The sequence below is a fragment of the Adiantum capillus-veneris genome, chromosome 14 (assembly GCF_014529385.1).
Source record: "Adiantum capillus-veneris isolate H3 chromosome 14, ASM1452938v2, whole genome shotgun sequence".
Taxonomy (NCBI): domain Eukaryota; kingdom Viridiplantae; phylum Streptophyta; class Polypodiopsida; order Polypodiales; family Pteridaceae; genus Adiantum; species Adiantum capillus-veneris.
The window spans coordinates 63,377,352-63,404,238 of record NC_140944.1 but is presented as its reverse complement, the minus strand read 5'-3'; the positions used below and the strand labels follow the sequence as shown (position 1 = coordinate 63,404,238).

At 46.6% G+C, this 26,887-nt stretch overlaps 1 protein-coding gene across 1 annotated transcript in view; it reads left to right on the top strand.

Annotated features, from left to right (window-relative positions):
* The window catches only part of LOC147442493 (uncharacterized), a 30,212-nt gene extending 4,982 nt beyond the window's left edge, over window positions 1-25,230 (top strand). Inside the window, exons 2-3 of the mRNA XM_086529670.1 lie at window positions 24,227-24,299; window positions 24,370-25,230. Coding sequence (XP_086385796.1) covers window positions 24,227-24,299; window positions 24,370-24,638 — 342 coding nt within the window. The 3' untranslated portion in view covers window positions 24,639-25,230. The remainder of the gene's footprint in view (window positions 1-24,226; window positions 24,300-24,369) is intronic.
* Window positions 25,231-26,887: the final 1,657 nt, after the last annotated feature.

Sequence of the window (26,887 nt, the reverse complement as noted above, 5' to 3'; positions counted from 1 at the left end):
GATTCAATCTTTTATTGGACAAAGCTTGAAGTTACAAAAGACTTTGACAAAGACACTTATCAAGTTACAGATATGATTAGTTTTCAGTTTGGCAAAATAGTCATGAACAATAACAGTGCCATGACATGGACTTACAGAAAGAGCTTTGGATGCAGAAGCACAACAACAATACATTTTCTTCTCCTGGAGTTTTCAACTACCCTGGGTTTTATTTAAAGAGGGAGGGAATGTCACGATTGTGACTATGTTGCAGTATTACATACACTCCTAGTTGCAGATACGCAAATTGCCATGCCAAGGAGAACCCCTGCGCTTGGATGGTCACACCCCTTCGCCCAAAAGACGCGTCTCTTTGCCAAAAGCCACACTCCTTCGACGACTGGTCACACCCCTTCGCTCTACGGGTCCGACTCTTCGCCCAATGGTTGTAGCTCTTCGCCGAAAGGATGTGTCTTTACGTCTAAAGTCATGTCTCTTTACCAGGAGACGTGTCTTTTCATTTATGTCTCTTCGTCTCCTATATAAGGAGCCCTTTTCATTTATGTCTCTTCGTCTCCTATATAAGGAGCCCTTGTATCACACATTCAATCAAATAAACACAGAGTCTTTTGAGTCTTGTTTTTGAGTTCAGTTCAAGTTTCTTAAGTCTTATCATGAGTTTAAGTACTTAATTAAGGATTAGCAGAATCCTTACACTCTCTCTCTCTCTCTCTCTCTCTCTCACACACACACACACACACACACACACACACACACGTGTACCCAGAGACTTTCAGCCCTTTGAGGGTGCCAACTTTAATCTCAGTAGATTTTGGGACTTTTTAGCCTATTCTAAATGCAGAGGCCACGTCCCTATAAAAGGAGGCAAAGGGGGAGTTATTTTCACCTAGTTTTGGACCATTGCTCCTCACCACAGTTGTAACTAAGAAGATCAATAATAAAGGAATACCATAAGGGTTGCCTAGAGGGGCCAATGCATTTGGTTGTTGTTTCTGCTGGCGTGAGGAGCCTTGCTGGTTATAGTGACATCAAATCATCAGGTGTTTGATTTTCTAGTCCAACAAACTGGTCCCACTTGCGATTGAAGCGATGGAGTTGGAAGAAGATACATCGACAGAAGGGGATGAAGAAGGAGAAGCTTTATGTGCAATCAAAGAGAGAGAAAAGTAGAGAAATCAAGATATTTTTGCAGAAGAATAAAAGTATTTATTGTATGTATGGTAGCAGAGGAAGAGAGAAGCAAGGGGGCAACGTGTCGATTGCTTTTTGATAGGCGTGACCGGTTGACTGTTGGCACGCCGTTGGTCAATGCTGATAAAAAAGTGCATGGAGAAGCGTGTGCAAGCAAAGAATCATCTCCAACCAGCTTCGATGGCTTTATAAGCTCGTTTTTACTTAAAAAAGGCACGTTTTATGATGGTTTTTTGTGTTTCAAAGAACTCTTAAAATCTCTTCAATGGTTGAGATTTTCAACAGGTTGCAGAAGTGAAAGTTGTTGCGACTGGAAAGGTACCTTGTTTCATTTGAAAATATTAATTGGAACAGACTTTAGCACTTCAAACACTGTAATTGAAGCTTCACACTTAAAATGAGATACGGAGTGGTGGAGCTCCACTCCCAGGTGCACTAACACCTAACTAGGCACCCCTTGCGATATTTCTTTATTATTGATCTTCTTAGATACAATTTCCGGGAGGAGACTTGTCTGAATTCCTCAACTATACAAGTCTAAGATTGATTCCCCTAGGGCCATTATTTTATAGGCTTTCGGCCTCTTGTTTTCACAAGTGCTTAATAGCACGAAAGTCAACTGCACTTGAAAACAGAAACTGAATTGAACACAGAGAGAGAGAGAGAGAGAGAGAGAGAGAGAGAGAGAGAGAGAGAGAGAGAGAGAGAGAGAGAGAGAGAGAGAGAGAGAGAGATTTTTAACGTCTATGTCAGGCCGAAATCGGCCTATGAGACAAATCAAATGTACATGGTGTGTTTGTCATCCGTCTATCGGAAAGACAAATGAAACAAAACAAACAAAACTGATACAAAACTGAACTGAATGTAGGTAGTGGAGTATCTGAGGAGGGATGGAGCTCTATCTCTAGGGGTATGTGCATGTCTATATGCTCAAGGTAGTACAATCATGAGAATGCATCAAGCTATCTAGCTCCATCCTGTACTAATGGGGGGATGTAAGATGTGGTACATGGGCGGGTCTGGTGCCAAGGCTACCCGGATGAAAGCTGTCGGGTCGGCCCTCATCTGAGCCACTCGCTCCTCAGTGGCACGGCGCTCCCGAGCTCGGATCTCCTCGATCTGTCGGTGGTGGGAGCTCGCGCCCCTATAGCCTGTGACTCGTGGTCGTCGTCTAGCTCGGCTCACCTCCGCCTGTGGGAGTGTCACTCCCCTCTGAGTGTCTGGTGAGGGAGGGGCGGCAATCCTCTGAAAGAAGTCTGAGCTGCGACTGTCTCCCCTCTGTCTGTGTAGCTGTGTGTGGCTGTAGTAGTGTGTCCCGATGGCTCTGTATCTCTAGTAAGAAACGTCCGAGCTGTCTCTGATCTCGAGAGTCCATGATCTCTCGGAGAGTGGGCTGTCCTCTGAATAAGGCCTCATACCTGCCTCTGATCTCAGTGTATGCTCTGCATCTACATACAAAGTGCTCCTCACTCTCCACCTCCTCTGTGTAGGCTCTGCAGACTCGCTCCTCCCTGGGAACACTAGTATGTCTCCCGATCTCAATCTCTAACCTGTGTGAAGCCACTCTCAGCTGACCAATCGCCACCCGTGAGCTATGTGGCATATATGTGTCCATGTAGCGTGGTCTCTGTATGAACCCCCCAGACAATATGGTGAGAAACTGGTCTCTGTAATCTGACATCCTCGTCCCCAAGCCAGGTGACTCCCAGACTCTCCTAGTGTATAGCTGCCACAGATCCTGTCTCAATACCAAGTTCCTCTCACTGCGAGAGAGGTGAACATATGGTGAGTGGGGGTCGTACTGGAATGGTGGTAGGCTCTCCATGTCAAGACCGTGTCCCTCAAACCATGCTCTGACCTGTGAGTACCATGCTCTCTCATGCCCACTCTCTGATAGCTGTATAGCTGCCTCAAATGCTCTACGAGTAAGTCTGTCAGGAGGTAGCTCTCTCATCCTCTGGATGAAGCAGACTGTCTGGAATAGTGCCTCTACAACCATAGGTGGTGTGGCGAGCTCGGCTCTAATAATGTCATGTGGCATTGTCTTCTTGCTGCGGAGCAAGCGTGACATCATACATACCTGTGGCCTCTCAAGCTGTGTCCACTGGTCAGCTGTCAATCCTGGTGCCCATACTGCCGCCGAGTACATCAAGGCCGGGGTGACTAAGGTGTCGAAAAGCCACCCCTTCGTGCGGGGCTCCTGAAAGTGTGCCTGGTGGCATCTCCGCTCTAGCATGGTCAGAGCTGCATATCCTCGGGTGAGCCTGTCAGCAGCAGCCTGCCTCATAGTGAAGGGTCCTGGTAGGCTGGTGAATGTGATGCCAAGGTAGACATAGGAGGTGACTACATCAACCTGTCCTCCTGCTGCTGTGAAGGTGGCAGCGCTCCTCACTGCACTGGATGTGTGAAAGATCATAACCTTGGTTTTGCCAAGGTTCACAGTCAACCCCCTGTGTGTGCTGAATTCGTCCAAGGCCTCAAGATGGCGTTGCAAGCCCTCGGGTGACTCTGAAATCAACACAATATCATCAGCATATAACATGATGTGGACCGGAGTACCTGCCAAGTCGCTCCCCTCTCCTCCTGCTCGCAGTATGTAGTCGGAGATCTCGTCGATGTAGAGCCCAAAGAGTGTCGGGGAGAGTGGGCATCCTTGCTTAACCCCAATGGTGCTAGCAATGGTCTCTGAAAAACCGCCTGGGCAACGAACTCGACCCGTCACCCTCTCGTAGAGAGCATATATGGCCCAAATCATATCTGTTGGTACCCCAATGCTGTGAAGGCGTTGGAAGAGTCTCTCGCGTGGGACTGTGTCAAAGGCCTTGCGGAAATCCACAAAGCAGCAGTAAAGCCTCTTCTTCCGCGCCTTTGCCCCATCAATGAGGCAGCGCAGAACGAAGATGTGATCAGTGGTGGAGAAAGCTCGTCTGAAACCTGCTTGGCCTGGAGCTCGTAAACCCTCGATCTCTGCGTAGCAGCTGAGCTGTGCCTCAAGTACTGCTCCATATAGCTTGGCCATCGTGTGGCCAATCATGATAGTCCAGTAGTTCCCTGGGTCCAGGGTGTCGCCAGATTTGTGGATAGGCACTATGGTGTGCTGTGTCCACTCCTCTGGGAAGCCCTCCCCTATAGCTCGGTTGAAGACATGTGCAATCAACGGGGCTATAGTGGAGGCCGCATAAATGATGTGCTCACTCTGTAATCCAGTATGGTCAGCTGATCGTCTGTGCTGCATGCGGCGTATGGCCCTCTCTACCATCTCTGCTGTAAAGAAGGAGGAGCACGTGGGGCGTGGCTCGTGTGGCTGTGGGATAGGAGGCTGCCCTGGCACCTCATAAAGTCGCTCTGCATAATCATGCCATATCTGTGGATCCTCAATAGCTGTAGTCGGACGTGGCTCGCGCAGGGTGCGCCATGCCGTCGCGCTATCCATGCTCATGAATAGGCGGTATAGCTCAAGCTCCTGTGCCTCTTCGAATGCTCGCCGCTTTTGGCGTGTCAGCGTCTTCATATGCCGTCTGGCCTCTCTCTCTGTGATCTCTCCTAAGGCTCGCCGTGCACGGAGGCGTCGGTATAGCTCTCTGCACTCATCATCATACCAGCGGTTCTGAGGCATAGTCCCGGGGGGGGGGAGTGCGTCCTGTGTGAGTGGTGTGTGGAAAAGAGCTAATAGCTGAAGTGTGGAGAACGGAAGAGATATGTGATGTGAGAACTGAGAGTGGTGTGGATGGGTGGAGGAGGCATAGGCCATGCTCGACCTCGGCCGAGTAAAGAGAGGCTAGCTCATGTGTGAAATGGATGGTGGTGTGTGGAGTGTGTGCTGTGGAGCTGTGTGGGATGGTATCTCCGGTGATGGAGAAAGAGAGGTATGTGTGGTCGGCTCCGATGGGTATGGGTGGAATGGTGAAGGATGTGATAAGGTGTGTAGCCTCCCTGGGTCCCAGAAGGGCCAAGCTGTCTGGGGGCCTCACATTGTCACCAGCGTGTGACTACTATCTATCCTTTTTGTTGATTTCTTTCTTATTATTTATTTACTTTCACTTTTTGGAAACACCCCTTGGGAAATCTAACTGCCCTGCATTGCATAGCTAGTGTGGAACTGTCCAGAGGGAGTCCAGGCCTGAGGGCAAGAGAGCACTAAGGTTGGACAAAGACTTTGGTCAGCCAAAGTGGGGTCATTGACTAGCCAAAGTGGAATCCTTTGCTACAGAGGCGACATTTCAGTTTTGGGTGTGGCTGCAGTGTACAAAGGGGGTCAGATGACCTAGAAAGATACAATGGCAGCATCTCCTAAAATTTAGGGAACTGCTATTTTGGGACCTGAAAATGTGTTTGCGTCATTACCTCCGGAATGACAAGGAGAACATTTTCTTACTCTGTCGTGAAGTCAACCGGGCAACCGGTTGGGAGATTTTTAGGTGGCAACCCGGAAATGGGAAAATGCTTGTAAATGTGCCAAGTGGCACCTTCTGGTGCACTTTCCTCATGCAATAAGAAGTGGCGCAGAATTTGAAGCTGGGAGAGGCTCATTTTCAGATTTTGTCACAGGTTAAGAGCTATGGAGTGCTTGCTTTCCCTCCTATGTACAGTGCGGTGCCAGAAGTGATGCCCTGCACGCTACGCACTGCCCTCTCTCTCCCCTATGGCAGTATGTTATGCCCCTCTAGTGGGCTTTTCAATTGACCAATGTACAGTTGTGTGGGTTCATGCGCGATTGCCGAGGCAAGAGCCTCTTGCACAGGTACTGGATTAGCTAGCGGCTAATCCCCCGCAGGTACAGGTGAATTCGGAGAGGTTTCACGCCAGAAATCTCGTCCAATTCAAAGGGCAAGTAGCCCTACAGGTGCGGGAGCTCGAGGACTTGCTACGGATGCGACCGGCACGCGAACCGGAGCCCGAAACAGTAAATTACAGCCTGCTGTGTATTTTTGCAGGTTTAGGGTTTTGGCCCTAAACGGACCCTAATACCCCCAGGAGGTTTGGGGACGCGAGGGGACCGTTGTACAGGTGATCTGGCGCATTTTCGGGGCTGAAAACAGAGAATTCAGCGTGCTGCAGATTCTCGCCAGGTTTTGCAAAGTGCCCGTATGCGTCGGGAAAGTCATTCAATGCGTGGGAATACTGACTGTGAAGGGTCCTAGTATAGTTATGTTGCCGAAATCGGGCCGGAACAGTTGAAATTCAGCCAAGCTTGTGCGGGGCAGCTTGTAGGGAACCACAACGTTTATTCCCTCTTTTAGACAATAAAGAAATACCAAAAGGGGCGCCTAAGTTATGGGCCAATCTGGTGTCGGTCTTCTCATACAGGTAATCTAGCAGCCTGTATCCCTTTCCCCTTTGTTGTGTCTTGAAAGTACAGGTAGAATAGACGACTAATAATGGGTGAAAGCTAAATCAAGGTTTGAAGTAAAGTCTACCGCCCTTTTTGGATTGAACAGGCCGGTTTCATGGTTCCATCGACAGGATCAAATCACTTTTTCCCATAGAAGTGAGCCTTGGTCAGTTTGGGCTTGAAGACAGAGGGGATCATAGACCAGACACAGGGAATTGCAATTTTGGCTGACAGACCAGATGATGTGACTGAAGAGGTTTTCTCTTCACAGGGTCAACAGACACATGAAGTGGGTGAGTCTTCAAGACCACCACAGACGGATGATGATATATTCAGGACCCAGTTGGCTACTGCTGTGGCTATGTTTACACAAGTAATGCAGAACCCGAGGTTTTTAGCCTTTCTGCAACCTCCTCTTCCGTCTCAGCAAGTTGGGTCACTGGATCGTATTCAAAAGCTTGTTAAGGCTCGAGCACAGGTGATTCATACTGCACAGTCAATGGAAACACCTGTACACTTGACGGAGAACATGCAGTCTCCACAACCTATGCCTAAGGTGCAAGAACAGGTGGTTGAGATGCCAGTCTTTCAAGCTATACCAGTTCAGCCCGCCACTTTTCAGTAGCCTATAGCTGGTTCTAATGGGCAGGGAAGCAACCTACAGGCTATGCAACAGGTCTTCCCACCACCTTCAGTACACCCTGGCTATTTTGGGGGTGGATCGGTATTCCAGAGCATGGCTGGTCATGCACCTGGAAATCAGTTTTACACGCCAGGAACAGTGTTCAGGGGTGCTCAAACGATGATGTCTAACCCCATGTATGGTGTCACGGGCACGCTACCAGGATTTCAAAGCACTCAGGGCCAATTTGGGATGCCACAGGCAAATTTTGGTATGGCTGGAATTACAAATCAACAGCCAAATATGGCATTTCCAGGTCAACTTAATTGCGGTCAGGGAACACAAATGAACCCTAACAGTGTTCCCATGTTTCAGTCACTTCCATATGACAATTTAACGCCGCTGGAGAGGCCAACTCCGTACAAAGAAGGTGGCAAAGGTGTGACATTCACGACCTTTACAGGGTTTGATGACAGGAAGAAGGCTCTCTCATTCCTCCAGCAGTTTGACAAGGCCTATGCAGGGGGGAACTTTACAGAGGCTTCAAAGGTCGGCAAGGCAGCCACTTTCTTGACAGGGAATGCGGGACAATGGTGGACAACTTTATTGCTGCAAGGGCAAGCTCCGTCCACATGGATTTACTTCAAGCAGATTTTTGCAGCAGCATGGTTATCTGATGACTTTGAAGCAGATGTCATGACAGAATGGCACCAGCTTAATGCTGCCGCTTGCAAGAATCTGGATGACTACAATCGGAAGTTTTGGAAAGCTCTACTTCCAATAACTTCCTATAGGTTTGTGCCATTGACAGAACAGATTGAAAAATACTGTTGTGGCCTACCCAAAGGATTGAGAAAGTATTGCACGAAGACCAAAGTCACTACTTTGACGCAGCTCATCGAGGTAGCAAACACTGACAATGGTTTGCTCAAGGGAGAAGATTGTGAATTCAATACTGGTGTCAAGGAAGGATCAGCCAAGAAAAATTCAGCGAAGAAGCACGTTCCCAATGAGGTTCCTAAAGGGACCCAGGAGTCAGGCAACGCAGGGAAAGGCAAAGCTACGGCTGAATCAAAAAAGGGAGCAGCGAAGAGAATGAAAAGACGTTTTCCTCGCAAGTCTGAAGAGCAAAAGAAGGTCCTGAGGTCAGAAAACAAATGCTTCATCTGTGAGCAGCCTGGCCACATTGCTTACAATTGTCCTACAAAGAAAAGGCCAGTTGATTCTAAAGACAAGGAGGACAGGAAAGGAAAGAAGCCCATGGCTGGTCTAGTGTCAGATATGGTGGGCGACAAGCCAAATTCAGATGCAAGTGAGCTTTGCAGAGCATGGGGAAAGGTTAGGGATCAAACAGTGCTTATCTTCTTTGATCCAGGTGCCAAAGCCAACTTCATTTCCCCATAATTGGCTTCCAAGTTGGGAATTAGACCTGAAGAGATGGGGTATACAGCAGAGGCAGGTTTGGCATGTCCTGGCCATACAGAGGCTGTGACACCCGTCATTGGAAAGTTGCGCCTACATATCCAGTCCTATGTAGATGCTGAAGAATTTTACATCATGCCACTGGACGGATGTGATGTGTTGTTAGGTATTCCTTGGTTATTTCGTGTATAGGGAATCATGGATGCTTACAACAAAAAGATCACTGTACAGAGCAGGGGAAAGACTCACATTTTGGATGTAAAGCTTAAAGGGGAGTCTATTCCCACTGTATCAGCTTCTGCTATTACTTCTGTAATGAAAAAGCATCTTTCTGTGTACTTGGTTTTTGCACATGAAGTGTCAGATTGTGATGAATCAAATTTATCTGTGTTAGATAAAGAAAGGTCAATGTTTTTACAACAGTATAGTGACTGTTTCTCCGATTCATTACCGTCTCAATTACCGCCAGAGAGACCCGAGGACCATGCGATAGATTTGGTGCCAGGCAGTAGCCCACCAAATAAGCCTCCGTACAGGGTTAGTGCGGCTCAGCAGAAAGAGATAATGGGCCAAGTTCAAGAGCTGTTAGAAAAGGGGCTGATTCAGCCCAATTCATCTCCATTCTGTTCTCCAGTGTTGTTGGTGCAGAAAAAGGATGGCTCATGGCGTATGTGCATCGACTACCGTGCACTGAACAAGAATACCATCAAGAATAGGTTCCCTATACCTAGAATTGATGATATTTTGGACAAATTAGAAGGAGCAGCTATGTTTAGCAGGATAGATCTAAAGAGTGGGTACCATCAGATCCGCATTAGATCAGAGGATGTGCACAAGACTGCTTTTAGAACAACGTTTGACCTTTACGAATTTTTAGTGATGCCCTTTGGTCTCACAAATGCTCCTGCTACGTTCAATAGGATGATGGACAGAATTTTCCGTCCACACCAGCAGTTTGTTGGTACATTTTTTGATGTCATGATAGTCTACTCAAAGAATGAAGAGGAGCATAGGCATCACTTGGCCATTGTGTTCAAAGAGCTACGCAGTCATAGGTTGCTCATCAATGCAAAGAAAAGTGAATTTTTTCTGGAAGAGATCCACTTTCTGGGACACATTGTCTCAAAGGATGGTGTCAGAATGGATCTTGCAAAAGTTGAAGCGATCAAGTCATGGCCAGATTTGAAGACGGTGCATGATGTCCGTAGTTTCTTGGGACTATGCTCCTATTACAGAAGGTTTATCCGAATTTCGCTGAGATTGCTTCACCTTTACATGCTCTTCAAAAGAAGGCAGTCACCTTTAGATGGACACAGAAAGAGATTTCAGCTTTTAATCTCTTAAAGGAAAAGATGACTTCAGATCCAGTCATTGTGTTGCCAGATCTTAGGAAGTCATTTGTGGTCCAGTGTGACGCCTGCGGTAGTAGCATTGGTGCAGTGCTAATGCAAGATGGCAGGGTAGTAGCCTATGAGAGCAGAATTTTGCAAGGGCCAGAGATGACCATGCAGGTCTATGAGAAAGAGTTACTGGCTGTGATTCATGCGCTCTTAAGTTGGATACACTACCTGCTAGGTGCAGACTTTGTTGTCCAAACAGACCATTAGACCTTGCGATACTTCTTGACATAGGCAAAGTTATCTGAAAAGCATATGCGATGGGCAAATATCTTGTCCATGTTCCATTTTCAGATTGTGCATGTGGAAGGCAAGAAGAACGTTGTGGCTGATGCCTTGTCAAGGAAGCCACAAATTTCAGCTGTGTCAATTCCTTATCATCATGAACTTGATGATATGAGGGAACAATATGCAAATAATGAAGATTTTGCAAGGGTCTTCGAGCAGCTAATGGATGGACAACGTCATGAACACTATCTTCTCAAAGATGGGTTCATGATGATGCATGGCAGATTGTGTGTCACAAAGCCATTGCGACGCAAAGTTATGGAAGAGAGTCATGTCCCACCGTATGCAGGGCATCGTGGTATCGATGCTACAGTTAAAGCGGTTGAGACGTTCTTCTATTGGCCTACATTGAGAAGGGATGTGGATGCCTTTGTGCGAGAATGCCTAATTTGCCAGAAGGTCAAGTTTGATAGGCAAAAGGCACCAGGTTATTGCAACCACTACCTATTCCAGATAAACCATGGGAAAGTATTGCTATGGATTTTATCTTTGATCTTCCGAGAACGCAGACAGGAAATGATGGTATTTGGACCATCATTTGCAGATTCAGCAAGCAGGCTCATTTTATTCCTGTCAGGAAGAAGATAAAGCCAGATCAGATGGCACGCTTGTTTATGAGCAATATTTTCAAGTATCATGGCATGCCACAGTCGATTGTTAGCGACCGTGATCCACGCATGACAAGTTTGTTATGGAGAGGCTTGTTTGAGAATATGGGCACCACACTCAAATTCTCTTCGTCATTTCATCCTCAAACAGATGGGCAGTCAGAAGAGGCAAATTCTACTGTCCTAGATCTGCTGAAGTGCTATGTGTCAGAGCATAAAGGAAAGTGGGAGCAGTATTTGCCATTGGTGGAGTATGCATACAATAATACAGTGCGTTCATCAACTGGCAAGGCATCTTTTGAGATAGTTGAAGGTGGCAAGAAAGTTCCTCCCATACTACATACAAAGGACAAGATATTTGAAGTAGATAAGTATGTTCAGGACATGGATGAAATGTACAAGAAGGTCAAAGTGGCCTTAGAAAAAACTCAGGCAAAGCAAAAGAAAGCAGCTAATCGTCACCGTCGTGAAGTGGTATTTTCACTTGGTGATTGGGTGCTTCTACGCTTTGAAAAGGCAAGGTTAAAGAAGATGAAGGGCAAGGAAAGACTGTTTCCAAAGCTCAACATGCGTTACTATGGGCCTTTTCAAGTGTGCGACATAATTAGTGATGTTGCATATAGGCTGAAATTGCGTGAGAGTTGGAAGATTCACAATGCGTTTCATGTGAGTCTTCTCAGACCCTATGTGGGTGATGTGCCAGAAGATATGCCAGTTGAAGATCAGCTAGAAGTCGAGGAACTTGACGAGATCTTGGTCCCCGAATAGATTTTGGCACATAAGGAAAGAAAAGTGAAAGGCAAGGTTGCTAGGCGTTACTTGGTAAAGTTTAGAAACTATCCACTAATGGATGCTAAGTGGATGGAAGAAGGTGAACTTGCACAATCACCAACTGTGTTATCACTTTACCTTGAAGCCTTCGATTTGCAACCTACCTTGACCCCTTGAGTTTCAAAGCTACATGGATTGTCAGTGTGACAATGGCTTCTGAAACAAATGATGTACATGGTATTTAAAGTGAGCTCAAATGAAATACCTGTTACATGAATGTTAGAGCTGTACAGATTGTCAGTTTGGCAATTGCTCTTATGGAATGTCCAAAATTGTGATTAGTGCTATAGAAGTGAGTATTTCTTGTCAGTTTGTCAAGGATACAGTAATTGCTTCTATTAAAGGGTACATGTGTAACTGCATTCTTAAATTGTCGGTTTAGGTATGCTCGAAAGTGTTACGGGATCCAACGTGTACTAAAAGACGGTGGCAAAATGTGTGGCTACCATTTTGTCATTGGAAAGTTAGTGACTCAAAGCAATGGTAGAGTGCGAAGCTACCACTATGTCATTGGAACAGGGTTCACACGCAGGCAATACATGTTTCAACGAGGTGTTGAATACACCAGGGTTGACAATGAGCATGTATGTGTCGTACATGTGTTGACAGGTGTTGAATACATCAGTGTTGACTGTGAGCATGTACGACATAGATGCAAACGAGGACGTTTGAGATTTCAAGAGGGGGGTATGTCACCAGCGTGTGACTACTATCTATCCTTTTTGTTGATTTCTTTCTTATTATTTATTTACTTTCACTTTTTGGAAACACCCCTCGGGAAATCTAACTGCCCTGCATTGCATAGCTAGTGTGGAACTGTCCAGAGGGAGTCCAGGCCTGAGGGCAAGAGAGCACTAAGGTTGGACAAAGACTATGGTCAGGCAAAGTGGGGTCATTGACTAGCCAAAGTGGAATTCTTTGCTACAGAGGCTACATTTCAGTTTTGGGTGTGGCTGCAGTGTACAAAGGGGGTCAGATGACCTAGAAAGATACAATGGCAGCATCTCCTAAAATTTAGGGAAGTGCTATTTTGGGACCTGAAAATGTGTTTGCGTCATTACCTCCGGAATGACAAGGAGAACATTTTCTTACTCTGCCGTGAAGTCAACCGGGCAACCGGTTGGGAGATTTTTAGGTGGAAACCCCGAAATGGGAAAATGCTTGTAAATGTGCCAAGTGGCACCTTCTGGTGCACTTTCCTCATGCAATAAGAAGTGGCGCAGAATTTGAAGCTGGGAGAGGCTCATTTTCAGATTTTGTCACAGGTTAAGAGCTATGGAGTGCTTGCTTTCCCTTCTATGTACAGTGCGGTGCCAGAAGTGATGCCCTGCACGCTACGCACTGCCCTCTCTCTCCCCTATGGCAGTATGTTATGCCCCTCTAGTGGGCTTTTCAATTGACCAATGTACAGTTGTGTGGGTTCATGCGCGATTGCCGAGGCAAGAGCCTCTTGCACAGGTACTGGATTAGCTAGCGGCTAATCCCCCGCAGGTACAGGTGAATTCGGAGAGGTTTCACGCCAGAAATCTCGTCCAATTCAAAGGGCAAGTAGCCCTACAGGTGCGGGAGCTCGAGGACTTGCTACGGATGCGACCGGCACGCGAACCGGAGCCCGAAACAGTAAATTACAGCCTGCTGTGTATTTTTGCAGGTTTAGGGTTTTGGCCCTAAACGGACCCTAATACCCCCAGGAGGTTTGGGGACGCGAGGGGACCGTTGTACAGGTGATCTGGCGCATTTTCGGGGCTGAAAACAGAGAATTCAGCGTGCTGCAGATTCTCGCCAGGTTTTGCAAAGTGCCCGTATGCGTCGGGAAAGTCATTCAATGCGTGGGAATACTGACTGTGAAGGGTCCTAGTATAGTTATGTTGCTGAAATCGGGCCGGAACAGTTGAAATTCAGCCAAGCTTGTGCGGGGCAGCTTGTAGGGAACCACAACGTTTATTCCCTCTTTTAGACAATAAAGAAATACCAAAAGGGGCGCCTAAGTTATGGGCCAATCTGGTGTCGGTCTTCTCATACAGGTAATCTAGCAGCCTGTATCCCTTTCCCCTTTGTTGTGTCTTGAAAGTACAGGTAGAATAGACGACTAATAATGGGTGAAAGCTAAATCAAGGTTTGAAGTAAAGTCTACCGCCCTTTTTGGATTGAACAGGCCGGTTTCACACATAGCCAGAGTGTTGCCAAACATCTGAAACCCTCAAAGTCATACATAGCCTCTCCCAAGATGCCAACTCAGCTCCGTGCACAATAGCATGGCTACCTCCAATCCTGTCAGAGGGGTCCCGTAGCATGTTGAAGTCACCCCCAATGCACCATTGCTCTACATGCGGCAAAGACTCTACAATGTGAGACCAAAACTCTGCACGTGCACTTGCCACATTGGGCGCATAGATGTTCAGGAAGCTCAAGAGGCAACCCTGAACCTGCATAGTAATCCACTGAGCCCTGCCAGACACAATAATACCTCTACCCACAATGGCCTGTTGCCAAGAGTCCACAATAGTCATACAAACCTCTCCCTGGATACCACTAGGTCCAAATGGAGTTGACCAAAATGTCTCATATCGCCCACGCAAAAGCTGACCACATCATCTAATGCGGCTTTCACAAACATGATGCTCCTGTAGCATAAGAAGATCAATCTCTCCGCCCACAAGGCATCGCTGAAGCTCCTGACGCAATTGACTCCGCTGGTGTTGAAACTAGGGCCCGCCTAATCCCTTCACGTTCCATGAGACAATCCTCATGGAGAACGAGAAAGAACTGATGCTCTTCGAGGCTGGCTTGGATGGGGAATAATCCGCATTTGAGCGTCCCCGAGATAGGCGTGATTGCAAAGAATGTCTAGCCCAGGCCCAAGAAGAGCGTGCTGTGCGCAAGGCAACCTCCTTTGTCCAGGAGTCCTCATGTATGTATACATAGCATGGTGGGGTCTGCGTGTCAGCAAAGAAGTGTACCACAATGTGTCTACATCATGCCGAGTCTGGAGGTGTCATTGAGAACTTGGCCAACGGCCACAAAGTCTGTATCAGGTCTGTAACCCCCAGGTCTCCCATGTGGTGAGAGAACTCGAGGGCCTGTGCCTACAGCCACTCCATCACTGAGTCCAAAGTCCACTCAGATTGGTCCCTGCCACATAAGGGAAAAGAGAAGCTCCAGGGCCTCTATCCCGCTAGCTGCAAGGAACAGTACATGAACTCTGAAACAAGCTGCCTCAAAGTCTGGTGAAGGGTCGCTGAGAAATCGTGTAAAGTCGTAGGCGAAGAAGTCCCACCTACGACGAATGTCGAAGCTCGTTAGTCCACGAGGAACTACTGCAAAGGGAGACGTCTACACTAGAAGGGGGTTTTCAAGAAAGGCTGTCCCTCTCCTCGCTAAGCGACTCGTGGCAAAAGTGCTGCCAAGAGATCTCCTAGCAGTCGAGGAAGGCCCTACCCCATGGGTCGGCTGCGGGGTAGGAATAGGAGGAGATGTGGACGTAGGGGGGGCTAGTGGGGGATGGAGGAGTGAGCGAGCGGGGAGCAGTAGAAGGCAGGGGGGGGAGGGGCGAAGGAGAAATTGGGGGGAGGAGGGGCTGTCGAAGGTGAGGCCGAGGTGGAGGGTGGAGCTGGGACCTCGTCCTGCTGAAGAGGGATGAAACGGTTCCGTGTGGGAACCTACTGCTATTGGCCTAGAGCCTGGCGACCACCCAGAGGGTCAGGCTGGTGTGGTGACCCCTGTGGACGCCGACCATGAACCTGCTGCCAGCCCTCCTTTGCCCAAGCCCCAGGCTCGGAGGGTGAGTCTGCCTGAGTACCCTGTGACTCTGTTTGCTCTGGCTAGCCCTAGGAGGCTGGGGCTGAGCCTGAGGTGAAGGTCAGGGCCTTTGCAAGATGGCCTCCGTGCACAGGCCTTCGCAAGATGGCCCATCTGACGACAAATGAAACACTGATTCGGGAGGCCCGAATACTCCACGCTTTGGTGGAGCCAACCACCACTCACCCGAGGTAGTAGAATGACCTTCAAGAGAGTGTGGGTGTCCCGAACCAGAACACGTACTGTGGGAATGCCAGTTGCCTTGGCAGCTACAAAGGCTGCCGTGCAAGGTGTCTCCAGGACAGTCCCAGTCTTTGAGCCTATCCTGGATAAGAGCGGAAGGTACTCCCTCCTCAGACTAGGGAAGCAGACTGAGATGGGAAGGTCTACCTCCTCAACAAGAACGTCGATAGTTGGGTCGAAACCATGGCGCCACTGTAAAAAATGAGCTCGAACTGCTCGGATGGCCAAGGGGCTCATCGCAATGACCTTGGACGCCATCTCGGGGGTCTCAAACTCTATCTGGTAATAGCCCACCCGAGAAGGTGAACGTCGAGGATCTTGTCCACCTCTGCTAAAAGGCGGGCTTGGAGGAGATCACGCACCTCTCCTCTGCTCGGACGGGTGCTCAGAGTCTGCAGATAACAGAGGTGGCCTGAAGGCGCGCCACCTCTGCCTCTAAGCTCGCTTGCTCTGTCAGCGAAAGAGCAAGTCGGATAGTGGGTTCTGCGGGGTCGGGTGAGGGGGCTTCCGTCGAGTCCCTCTGTGGCGGAGCAGAATCCTCCATCTGTGTCTGCTGCTACGATGACGACCGAGGAAGAGCGAATGAGAGGATGACAAGTTGAGGACGAAAGGCGACACCCTTGCCTTGAGCTAACAAGGGGTCGAGGATCTCGGGGCGGGGACGAAGAGAAAAAGGGGCGGGGGGGTGCTGACGGGTTACGAGGACTGGCGGGCTGCAGGGGGGCGAGTTGGGGCGGGAGAGGGTGTCCGGCTGAGAGCAGCGTGCAGTGCCGCGGGGGGGGGGGGGGTTTGAGGGGAGGCACCGAAGGCGATGGCGTGTGCAGGGAGGGCAACAAGCAGTAGCGAGCGTCCAACTAGGTTCTGTGGATCCTTATGCCTAGCCAAGGCACAAGGGATACTGGGTGCTGGGGTACTGTGCCGATGACAACGACGACGACGATGTCAATGACGATGACGATGACGCTATGGCTGAATATCGGAATCTGCTAGCGGTGTCGATGGTAAGGGATTTGCAACCACGACAAGGCTAGGCTGAGATCTGCTGGCGATCAAAGGCTGGAAACGCCAGCTGTCTTGGGCTGAAAATGCTGGTTTTCCTGGCTGAAAACGGTGATCATGCTAGACTAAAAACGCTGTTCATCAAGGGTTGAAACGATGATGGATTTGCTGCGAGGAATGGGGTGGATCTGCGAGGCTAAGGGCTGAAAGCTGATCGTCCAAAGACGCTGATGACGGCGAGGTACTAAGGCTGAAAACGCCGATGCAATGGGTGGCAAAAATGTTGGACAGCCACTGTGCTTGAGAGGCTCTACTACTCTGCTCCTTTGCTCTTCTCTCCCAGCACTAGGGTTTCTTTTATAAGAATTATAGGCTGGGTCAGGCAAGTTTTCTAACAAACTCACGATTTTTAAAAAGAATTCCAAGAGCCGCTTATAAATAAATGACCTATAAGAGGTGGCTCACGCGGTAAATGCATGTATGCTGAAATGACTGTACAGTGCATGTCACGAGGACGTGGCAACTGTTAACTATGTCACGAGGACGTGGCAACTGCTAACCTTAGTTGTTGGTTTCTTTTCAATGATTTTTGTATGGAAGCTTTTTAGTGAGCTGTAGGTCAATTTCAGCATGCTGTAATTTTCTGTTTTGCCACTGTTAGGTGCCTACTGCCCTGTACACGCATCCCAAGGCCTTTCTGAGGCTCCACTGGCGATTCCCTGCAGTTTAGGTGCGAAACCCTAAATCTGCAGAAAAACACAGCAGGCTGTAATTCTCTGTTTTGGACCGTTTCGAGCGGAGCGAGCACGCCTACGTGTCTCAAGTGCTCCCGCACGCAATGGGACAGTTCCCCTGTAAATCGGACGAGTTTTCACACGAGAAAACTCTCCGTTCTCGCATTCCTTTGCGAGGAAACTGTGCGTACCTGAAAGGGATTAGCAATTAGCTAATCCGGTTCCTGTACAAAAGGCTCTTGCCTTGGCAAACGCGCATGAAATCCCGAGAACTGTACATGGTCATTTGAGAAGCCCAACTTGTGGGGCATTATCATATGTGCAAAAGGGGGGAGAGAGATGCACGAGAGCAAATCATTGCGCTACATAGAGCAAGGGAGAAGGCAAGCTTTCCATTAAAGCTGTGAGTACCTGCACCCACTACTCACACACTGTAGCACACACTTGTGGGCTGAAATCAGCCCCCTCTCTTGAAATGGGCGCCCCCTCTTGCTGATGCTTCTGGCAATTGCATTTGGAGCCACCAAGTGTCCTGTTTGCCTCTTTTGAGTTAATTTCCTAGTACCCACCAACTTATAAGTGTCGCGAGGGGCCTAAATGACTTTGAACTAAGCCTAGACACCCTTTTATTGCTTGAATTCCAGTGCCGATTGGCCCCACCAACTCGTGGTGACCTGCCTGTCCCGACTGCGGGTGAAACTCTCGGCCGTCAGCCGTTTCACACTGGCCACACAATGTCCGGTCATTTGCAACTTCAAAAAGAGGGTCCCAAAAAATTAAACAAAAATCATCGGAAAAAAACCAACAACTCAAGTTAGCAATTGCCACATCCTCGTGAGAGAGAGAGAGAGAGAGAGAGAGAGAGAGAGAGAGAGAGAGAGAGAGAGAGAGAGACTCTGAACCAACCAACCTTGGCAATGAAGATGATAATACAATATGGGGCTTCGTGTGCTTATATAGCCACCTCAGTAAATTGCCCTACCCAGACTTTGACAAATAAGTAAAATAAATACCTAAATCCAAAATAAATAATGGGATCACATTGGGCAGTTCACTTGAGATGCCAAAACTCTAACGGGGGGGGGGGAGGGACGGTCGGCTAGACAAGAAGATATTTGGGTCGCAAGGGGATGTCCTGGGTGGGCGTCTGGGAAACCACATGCTGTAGGACACAGTTAAAAAAAGTTCTAAAAAAGGGACAATTTTAGACTCTCTCCCCCCCCCCCCCGACCCCCAAACCCACCCACCCATTTTTTGGCTTTTCTGGGAAGGGATGAGAGCCACACAATATATCCACTACCCATTTGCTATAAAAGAGAGTTGTCTTCCCCCCTTCACACACACACTCACACACACTTCGCATAAATGTCAGGTGCAGTGGAAGGATGTAAGGATTTTAACTTAGATCTAGTACTTTGCACAAACACAAGGTTACTTTACTTCACTTGAGAGAAATTTAACTGAATACAAAAAGAGAGAGAGAGAGAGAGAGAGAGAGAGAGAGAGAGAGAGAGAGAGAGATGACACTGCATGTCGGGTCCCAATCATCCTCAAGGGCCCCCTTGCTCTATTGCCAGAGCAAGTACTTGCTTTAGATTACTTGCACAAATGCTGATACAATGGCTAAATGCTGAATAATGATGCTTAATTTTCATGCAAAAATGCTAGGCTGAATCTGATGCCGAAGCAAAGACGCAATGGCTCATTTGACGCGGAGGAATTGCAAAATGCTAGGGTGAAGACTGATGGTTGAAAACGTTGGTACTTTGTGGCTGAAAACGCTGGTGCTTGATGGTACTGGGTATTGGGTTATTGATTGCCCATGCAAGGGGTACTCTGTTTGGTGATCTTTTGATGCTCAAGCAAGAGGCAAGGCTCTCATATATGGAAAAATAGGAGGAGGTCGAGTAATATTTAGCAACCCACGACTACACTTAAAGAGGACTTATTTATTAATAAATGACTTTAGTGACTGTTATATGCCTATATGCTTAAGTGACCTGCCTGATCATGCATTCCCTTCTAGAGGCTCACAAAATTGCTAGGTGAAATCTCTAAGCTTTCCTAACTAAGACTGATGCAGACCTGTGGTAGTAGCTTGTCCACGTGGCTCAAGTGCAATGCGCATGTGACAATATAAGTGCTCAAGCTTGAGCTTCCTCACCTACTGTCTGTGCAATCTCCCTCTCAAGTCCTTTGATGTGGTCATGTAAAGCTCAATTTTTTTTGAAAGAAAGATTTGAAAATTTTCAGCATCAAAATGTGTGTTAAAAACGAGATTATACAACCATGGGGACTGTTTAGAGACGATTCTCGAGGCTTGAACACTGTCCTCTATGCACTTCGGGGCCCGTCAACCACCAGTCATCATTGGTTAAGTGCCAAAAAGCGGTCCAACGTGCTACCTCCTCGCTTCTCTCATCCTTGGCTATTTTATATATATATATATATATATATATATATATATATATATATATATATATATATATATATATATATATATATATATATAATATACATTCTTTTGCAAGAATCTTTTTTCTCTCTTTGATTGCACATAAAGCTTTTTCTATTTCATCCTCTTTATTTGCCATATCTTCTTCCAATTCCATAGCTCGAGTTGCAAGCCTATAGATAGATAGGACCCGTTTTCTTGTCAAAAAAGCAAATAGGTGACTCTCTGATGCCACTGTAACAAAAAGGGCACCACGTGCCAATGGAAACTACCAATTGGAACAAACTTTAGCACTGGACCAGTAGAGAGAGAGGAGACATGGAGTTCCACTTCCATATGCAATGGTCCCTAACAAGGCCCCCCTTGCTGTATTTCTTTTTTATTGATCTTCTTTAGTACAATTGCCAGGATGATCCAGTTGGACAACTAGACTCCAATTTGGCTCGACTTTGATAAGATCCTCTGACACTAGAGAATGCTTGCAATGCCACATACACGTACAAGGCAATTGTGGAGAAGAGAGATCACTAAGGTTGACGTCCCTTGTTCCTAGCTTTTGATGTGTTACCCATCTTTTGTAACTATTGGTAGGTTTTCCCCTGTGGTTTGTGTTTGTTGAATATCCCAGGGATTTTTCACTATTAGATCCATTATATTTTGTGGGCCTTGTAACTGGCTGGCCTTCTGCCAGGCGGTCCAGGATAGCAAAAACAGAGAATTTAAGCTTGTAAATCAGAAATTCAACACTGGAGTAATGGAGATATAAGAGAGAGAGAGAGAGAGAGAGAGAGAGAGAGAGAGAGAGAGAGAGAGAGAGAGAGAGAGAAAGAGCTCCACCCCTACATTGCATTGGCCCCGAAATAGTGCAAAGCTTATGAGAGATGGCACCCTGCTTCTGTGAGTAGTGCAAAGCTTATGAGAGATGGCGCCCTGCTTCTGTGAGAGTAGACAGAGAGAGAGAGTGTGCCAGTAGAAGTTACAATTGGCTAAATCAACCCTTTAAATAGAGATGTGTGTGTGTGTGTGTGTGTGTGTTTTAACATAATCCAATGCCAAGTGTTTGCACTTTCTTCTTCTAATTGAGCCTCTAATGGGCTGTTTTGGACAAGTGGCCAGTTCCTTAACTGCAGGTGGCTGTGTGTGTGGTTGAATCTTCTTGCGGCGGTGATGTCTCTTCTATTGGAATGCGCCGTTGTATACAGTCTTGGAGATATGGAGTTGGCTAATGTAGATTCATTGGTGGAGTTTTCGGCCTCCTCTTGACGTTAGGGTGGTTGCTCCTAGCTTTTGTTGTATCACCCATCTTTTGTAACTTTGCATCACTGGTAGTTTCCCCCTATGGTTTGTAATCATTGAATATCTCAGGTTTTTTTTCACTATCAGATCTGTTATGTGTGTATGCCTACGGGCTTGTAATTTTGATTACGTAATACAAAAGGGTACCAAGCCCCACTTTTTTGCGTGCTCACACACTTTTTTTTGGTAAATCTGTTGTTATTGCTCGCGCGCACACGCGCACACACACACACACACACACACACACACACATATATATATATGGTAAATCAGTTGTTATTGCTAGTGCACGCACACACACACACACACACACACACACACACACACACACACACACACACACACACATATATATATATATATATATATATATATATATATATATATATATATATATATATATATATATATATATATATATATAGAGAGAGAGAGAGAGAGAGAGAGAGAGAGAGAGAGAGAGAGAGAGAAATGAAATGAAATGAAATGTTATATTAACGTCTTCAAAAGGCCAAAATGACCTATGAGACCAATCAGTTACAAAATAGTGAATCTAATACCATGTCTGGGTACAAAAGAACTAGAAAAGAACTAGAAGTGGAACAAAATACTACTACTACTACTACAATCTAAAACTACGTGGGTGTAGCAGCTGATACAATAGGTACCCGGTAAACTGGATGTAACAGTGTGTGAAACAAAGATGGAAGAAATGGTGAGGATCCATCCTCATCTGCACTCTGGATGTCGAGAGAGTATGGCTCGAATCTTCTGTTGTAGTCTCCGTCGATGCTGTGTAGCTCCTCTCCTCAGTCGCGGTCGTCTGTATCTCTGTAGCTCCAATGCTCGGTCGATGAGAGTGCCAGTAGTGGTCGAATGAGTGTGGGACGAGCTCTGCAGTGGTGGCTGCTCCTCTGGCTGTCCCATATCTAGTGAAAAGAAATCTGTAATGTGTCTCTGGGACTGCCTCTCTCTAGCTCTCCCCAGTAAAGTGTCTCTATACCTGTGTAACTCAAGTAGATATAGTCCAAGACATCTCTGATCCTCATAACTCATGACCCTAGATAGAGGACCAAAACCCTCTCTGAATAAGCAGTGGAAACGCCCCCGTATCTCATAGAACACTGTGCAATGACATATGTAGTGCAACTCTGTCTCTGGCTCTCTCTGGCATAATCGGCATATCCTGCTGTCTGCTGGTATCCCTCTGAATCTACCAGTCTCAATCTCGAGCTGATGTGAGGATGTGCGTATCTGACCAATGGCACAACGCAAACCATGAGACATATGTGTGTCCATGTAGCTGGGTCGAATCACAAACCCATCTCCTGTGAGGTGGAGAAGATGCTCTCTATAGAAAGCCATCTTCGTGCTCAACTCCTGAGGCGGCTCTATCCATGTCCTCCTGGTGTCGAGCTGGATCAGGTCCTGACGAATGAGTCTAGTGATCTCCACCCGTGTAAGAGACAGCGAGGGTGCCTGAAGAGAATACTGGAAAGGGGGCAACCTGTCCATGGTGAAGCCATGCGTCTGAAACCATGAAGTCATCTGTGCATACCAGCATGAAGTGTCCCCCTGTAGAGCTAACTGTCTGGAAGACTCAAGGGCCAGTCTAGCATATCTGTCTCTAGTAGTATCCCATAGGCTGTGCACAAAGGACACTGATCTGGTAAGCGCCTCAATCTCCATGGGGGGGGCAGCTAGCTCTGCTCGAATGATCGCGTGAGGTACGGAGGCCTTGGCTCTAATCAATCGGGAGATCATAGATACCAAGGGCCTCTCCATACGTCTCCAACCATCCTGGCCTACAGAAGGTCCCCAAACCTGTACCCCATACATCATAGCTGAGGCTACTAAAGTATCAAAGAGCCATAACTTTGTCCGAGGTTCCTGGAACTGAACCTGCGAACACATCCTCTCCAAGCCTCCCAAGGCCGCATAAGCTCTGGTCAGTCTAGTCTCTGCTGCTCTCCCCAAAGAAAACCTCGGCCCAGTGAAGACTATCCCAAGGTAAGTGTATGCATCTGTATACTCCACAATCTCTTGACCATACGTGAAGGTCGGTGCCGATCTCCTGATCCACTGCGGTGTGGTGTTAAACACCATGACCTTGGTTTTACCAAGGTTTACAGACAATCCACTATCCTCTGCAAAACTGTGTAATGCATCCAACTGTCGCTGCATACCCTCTGGTGAGTCAGAGATCAAGACAATATCATCAGCATATAACAACAATGGGATCCACGTCCCTGCCAGCTGGGCACCTCTATCACCCTCTCTGTCAATGTAATCAGACACCTCATCAACATACATACCAAATAGAGTAGGAGACAATGGGCAACCCTGTTTCACCCCGATAGTGGAGTGAACTAAGTCAGATATCCCCTCTGGGGTGCGTACATGTCCCATCACTGATCTGTATAAAGCCATAATCCCCCAAATCAACACTGTGGGCACCCCCATCTCCTGCAGTCTGCGCATCAGTCGGGCTCTCGGTACCATGTCAAATGCTTTGCGGAAATCCACAAAGCTACAATAAATCCGTCTCCCATGTGACCTGCCCTCCTCAATGATAGCTCTGAGTGTCAGAATATGGTCAAGAGTGGAGAAACCCCTCCTGAAACCTGCCTGTCCCTTTGCCCGTAACCGTCACCCTCTGCCCAGTTACTCAACTGCTGCTCAATAATGGATGCATACAATCGTGCCAGTGTGTGTCCAACCATAATAGTGCGGTAATTTCCAGGCTCTGTAGGATCACCTGCCTTGAATATAGGCACAATAGTAGACAACCTCCAAGTCTCAGGTAATCCCTCACACATGGCACGATTGAACAACACTGCAAGAACCTCCATCAGCATATCCCTAGCATGTATAAAGTGCTCCGCTACTAGACCGTCATGATTGTAAGAGAGAGAGAGAGAGAGAGAGAGAGAGAGAGAGAGAGAGAGAGAGAGAGAGAGATTGTTTTGTGTTAGAGCTAACATTCCACTTTGAAAGTGTGTCTTTACAGTGTTTTGTGCTGCATAATATTCAACATTGTTTAATGCACGTGCAGCTCCCTCATGGATGTGTCGCTGGTGCAGGTAGCGTTGCTTTTTTCTAGTCTTTTACAGTAAAGATTGTATTTTGATGCTTGGCTCTGATTATTTGCAGAGGCTCGTAACACCAAGTCACACGGAAGCTGGACATCTGGGATAGCTTCAAAGCAAGGGGCTCTTTCAAAGAGATTCAATACCTATGACATTTTCTCGTATTCCAAGATGTCGCCGTTTCTGTTTCTGGCCAAACTTTTCAATGATTTGGACCTTCAATCTTTGACAGGACAACGATCTATTAGGCCTCAGGTACTGTTGGGCTATTGGATTGGTCCAGAGGGTGTAGATGGATGGGGGTTTGTGGAAGCATATCTTGTGCCTTCATGATTTTCCAGGCGTTAGATATCCAAATGCGTTCAAATCAGATATGGGTCACCAATGTTTGGTGGAAACAGGAGTCACATAACTACCGGCTCCAGGCAGTAATTGAAAGAATAGGGAGTCAGAGAAACCCATCAAGGTAATACTTATATGGAGGGATTTGCTGTCCAATTGATGAAGTTGGGGAAGATGAGCCACAGTTTCAAACTTCTGCCCAGATAATTGCATGAGAACCAGTAAATTGTCCACCTCTAACAGTTTTGTGTATCTCGTTCGTGTCCTAAGCGCATCTTCTCTTCATTGACTTCATTTCACTATTGAAGAATGATGCAGGTCATCGCAGTACCTTTGAAGGTCACACATTTCTGGAGAATATAGTTAGTCTGCTGAATGTGTAAGAAAGATTGGTGCCAGATTGTCAAGTAGTGACATATTTTGTATATTTATTAGCTTGGTTGGTCAACCTCTTTAATCAAACCTTTTTCTATTAAGAGATAGTGTGATAGTGCAAAACAAGGCATCATAGTTGTAAGTGGATACCTTCAAATGACTGCTGGTTCTTTAATGCTATTTTTTGAGATTGGAAAAACCAAGACAATTCTCTTTGCCTTTCTTTCCACTCATTTCTTGAAACCCCCCCCCAACCCCCCCAAAAAAAAAAAAACACACACACACACCATCACATTCACATACAATTTTTTTTTAATATTTGGGCAGGTCATCTTAAATTCTTTTAACATTTCTTATGCATGTTCTGGTTGTAAAACATTAAATTTGAACACAGATTGGGTGCCATCAGAGTTGGTATGGCTCCAACTAGAGCTTAGATTTTTGGCTTTGGTGGTGTGTCCAACATATGTTGCTTTTTTGTGCTAATGTCAATGAATTTGGCAAACAATGGGGTATTGATCCTCATACAAAAAAAAATGGTGCTTAAAGGTGAATGTAGGCTTTCTTTCTGTTTTGCTAGCATTGAAGATTGTTGTTTACAAAATTTATTCACAAGTGTGCAAGGTAGAGGAGCCAATAGTGGGACAACTATAAGAAAAAAATTATAATTTTGGGGAAAAGGGGTCTGCATATCCAGCCAGATTTGAGATCTGAAGATTGCCTTAAATATCTCATGAAAATTTACTCCAAAATTGATATTTTTTGGATTTATCTCAATGCTCTATTTGGAAAAATGCAAATTTAAAAGCTTTTAAGAGACTAGAGACACCCAAAGGCAAGTACTAGCACACTTCCTTTAGAAATCATCAGAGGAGACATAAGCAAGATTCCAAAATTTTGGCCCTCTTCTGGGGGTTAGTACATTTACCTTTTGGGGGGCTATATCTTAACTGACCCCTTTACCCTATGTGAGTGAGAAAAGATGTATGTCTATTTTATCTTGGCTTAGATGCAATATTGAGGAGTCCTTTCTACATTGTTTTTGTGTGCGGTGAATGGTTTGTTTACTCACCCTTCCATTTTTTCAAGGGTCAAATATTGCTATTGCACATTTTTCAAGTTTTTTTTCTAAATTGGAAACAAATGTGTAGTCATCATTGTGTAGTGTAACGAAAGCTACACATATCTCTGACGGAAATAATTTGACAATTTGTTGAGCCTCTTATCTGGATTGGGCATGAAAGTATGGGAGTCAAACGTGTGCATGTACATACACAATGTGTAGTCATCATTGTATAATGTAACAAGAGCTACACATATCTCTGATTGCAACAATTGTCAACTTGTTGAGCCTCTTATCTAGATTGGGCATGAAAGTAAGCACACAACAGTATGGGAGTCTCTACCCGTGCATGTACACTCTGTGTGTGTGTGTGTGTGTGTGTGTGTGTAAGTAAGAGGTACAAAAGACAAAGCACCATGAGGCTCTGAAAACTAGAAACAGTCAAGTAAATGCTATAAGCTTCGAGAGAGAAGTCTCCCCACATCATGAGCAAAGTGTAGTGATTGTCTACGTGAAATTTTTTTGAAGTAAGGAAAGGGTCCATTTCCATGGCGTGAAACATCTAAGAGTTACATTGGTGCCATATGGTCCACACCAAAATCCGACCCAACTGAAGAAGACCTCAAACGAGACTGTGGTGGTTGAAGGACTCCAAAAATCCAGAACTGTCTATGAAATATCCCAGAGAGGAAAGGAAGGCACAAAGCAGTGGACACTTGGCTGATGAAAGTCTAGAGGCACTGGCAATCCAAAGCAAATGCGTCACAGTCTCGTCATCCCCATGACATTGGACACAACGAGA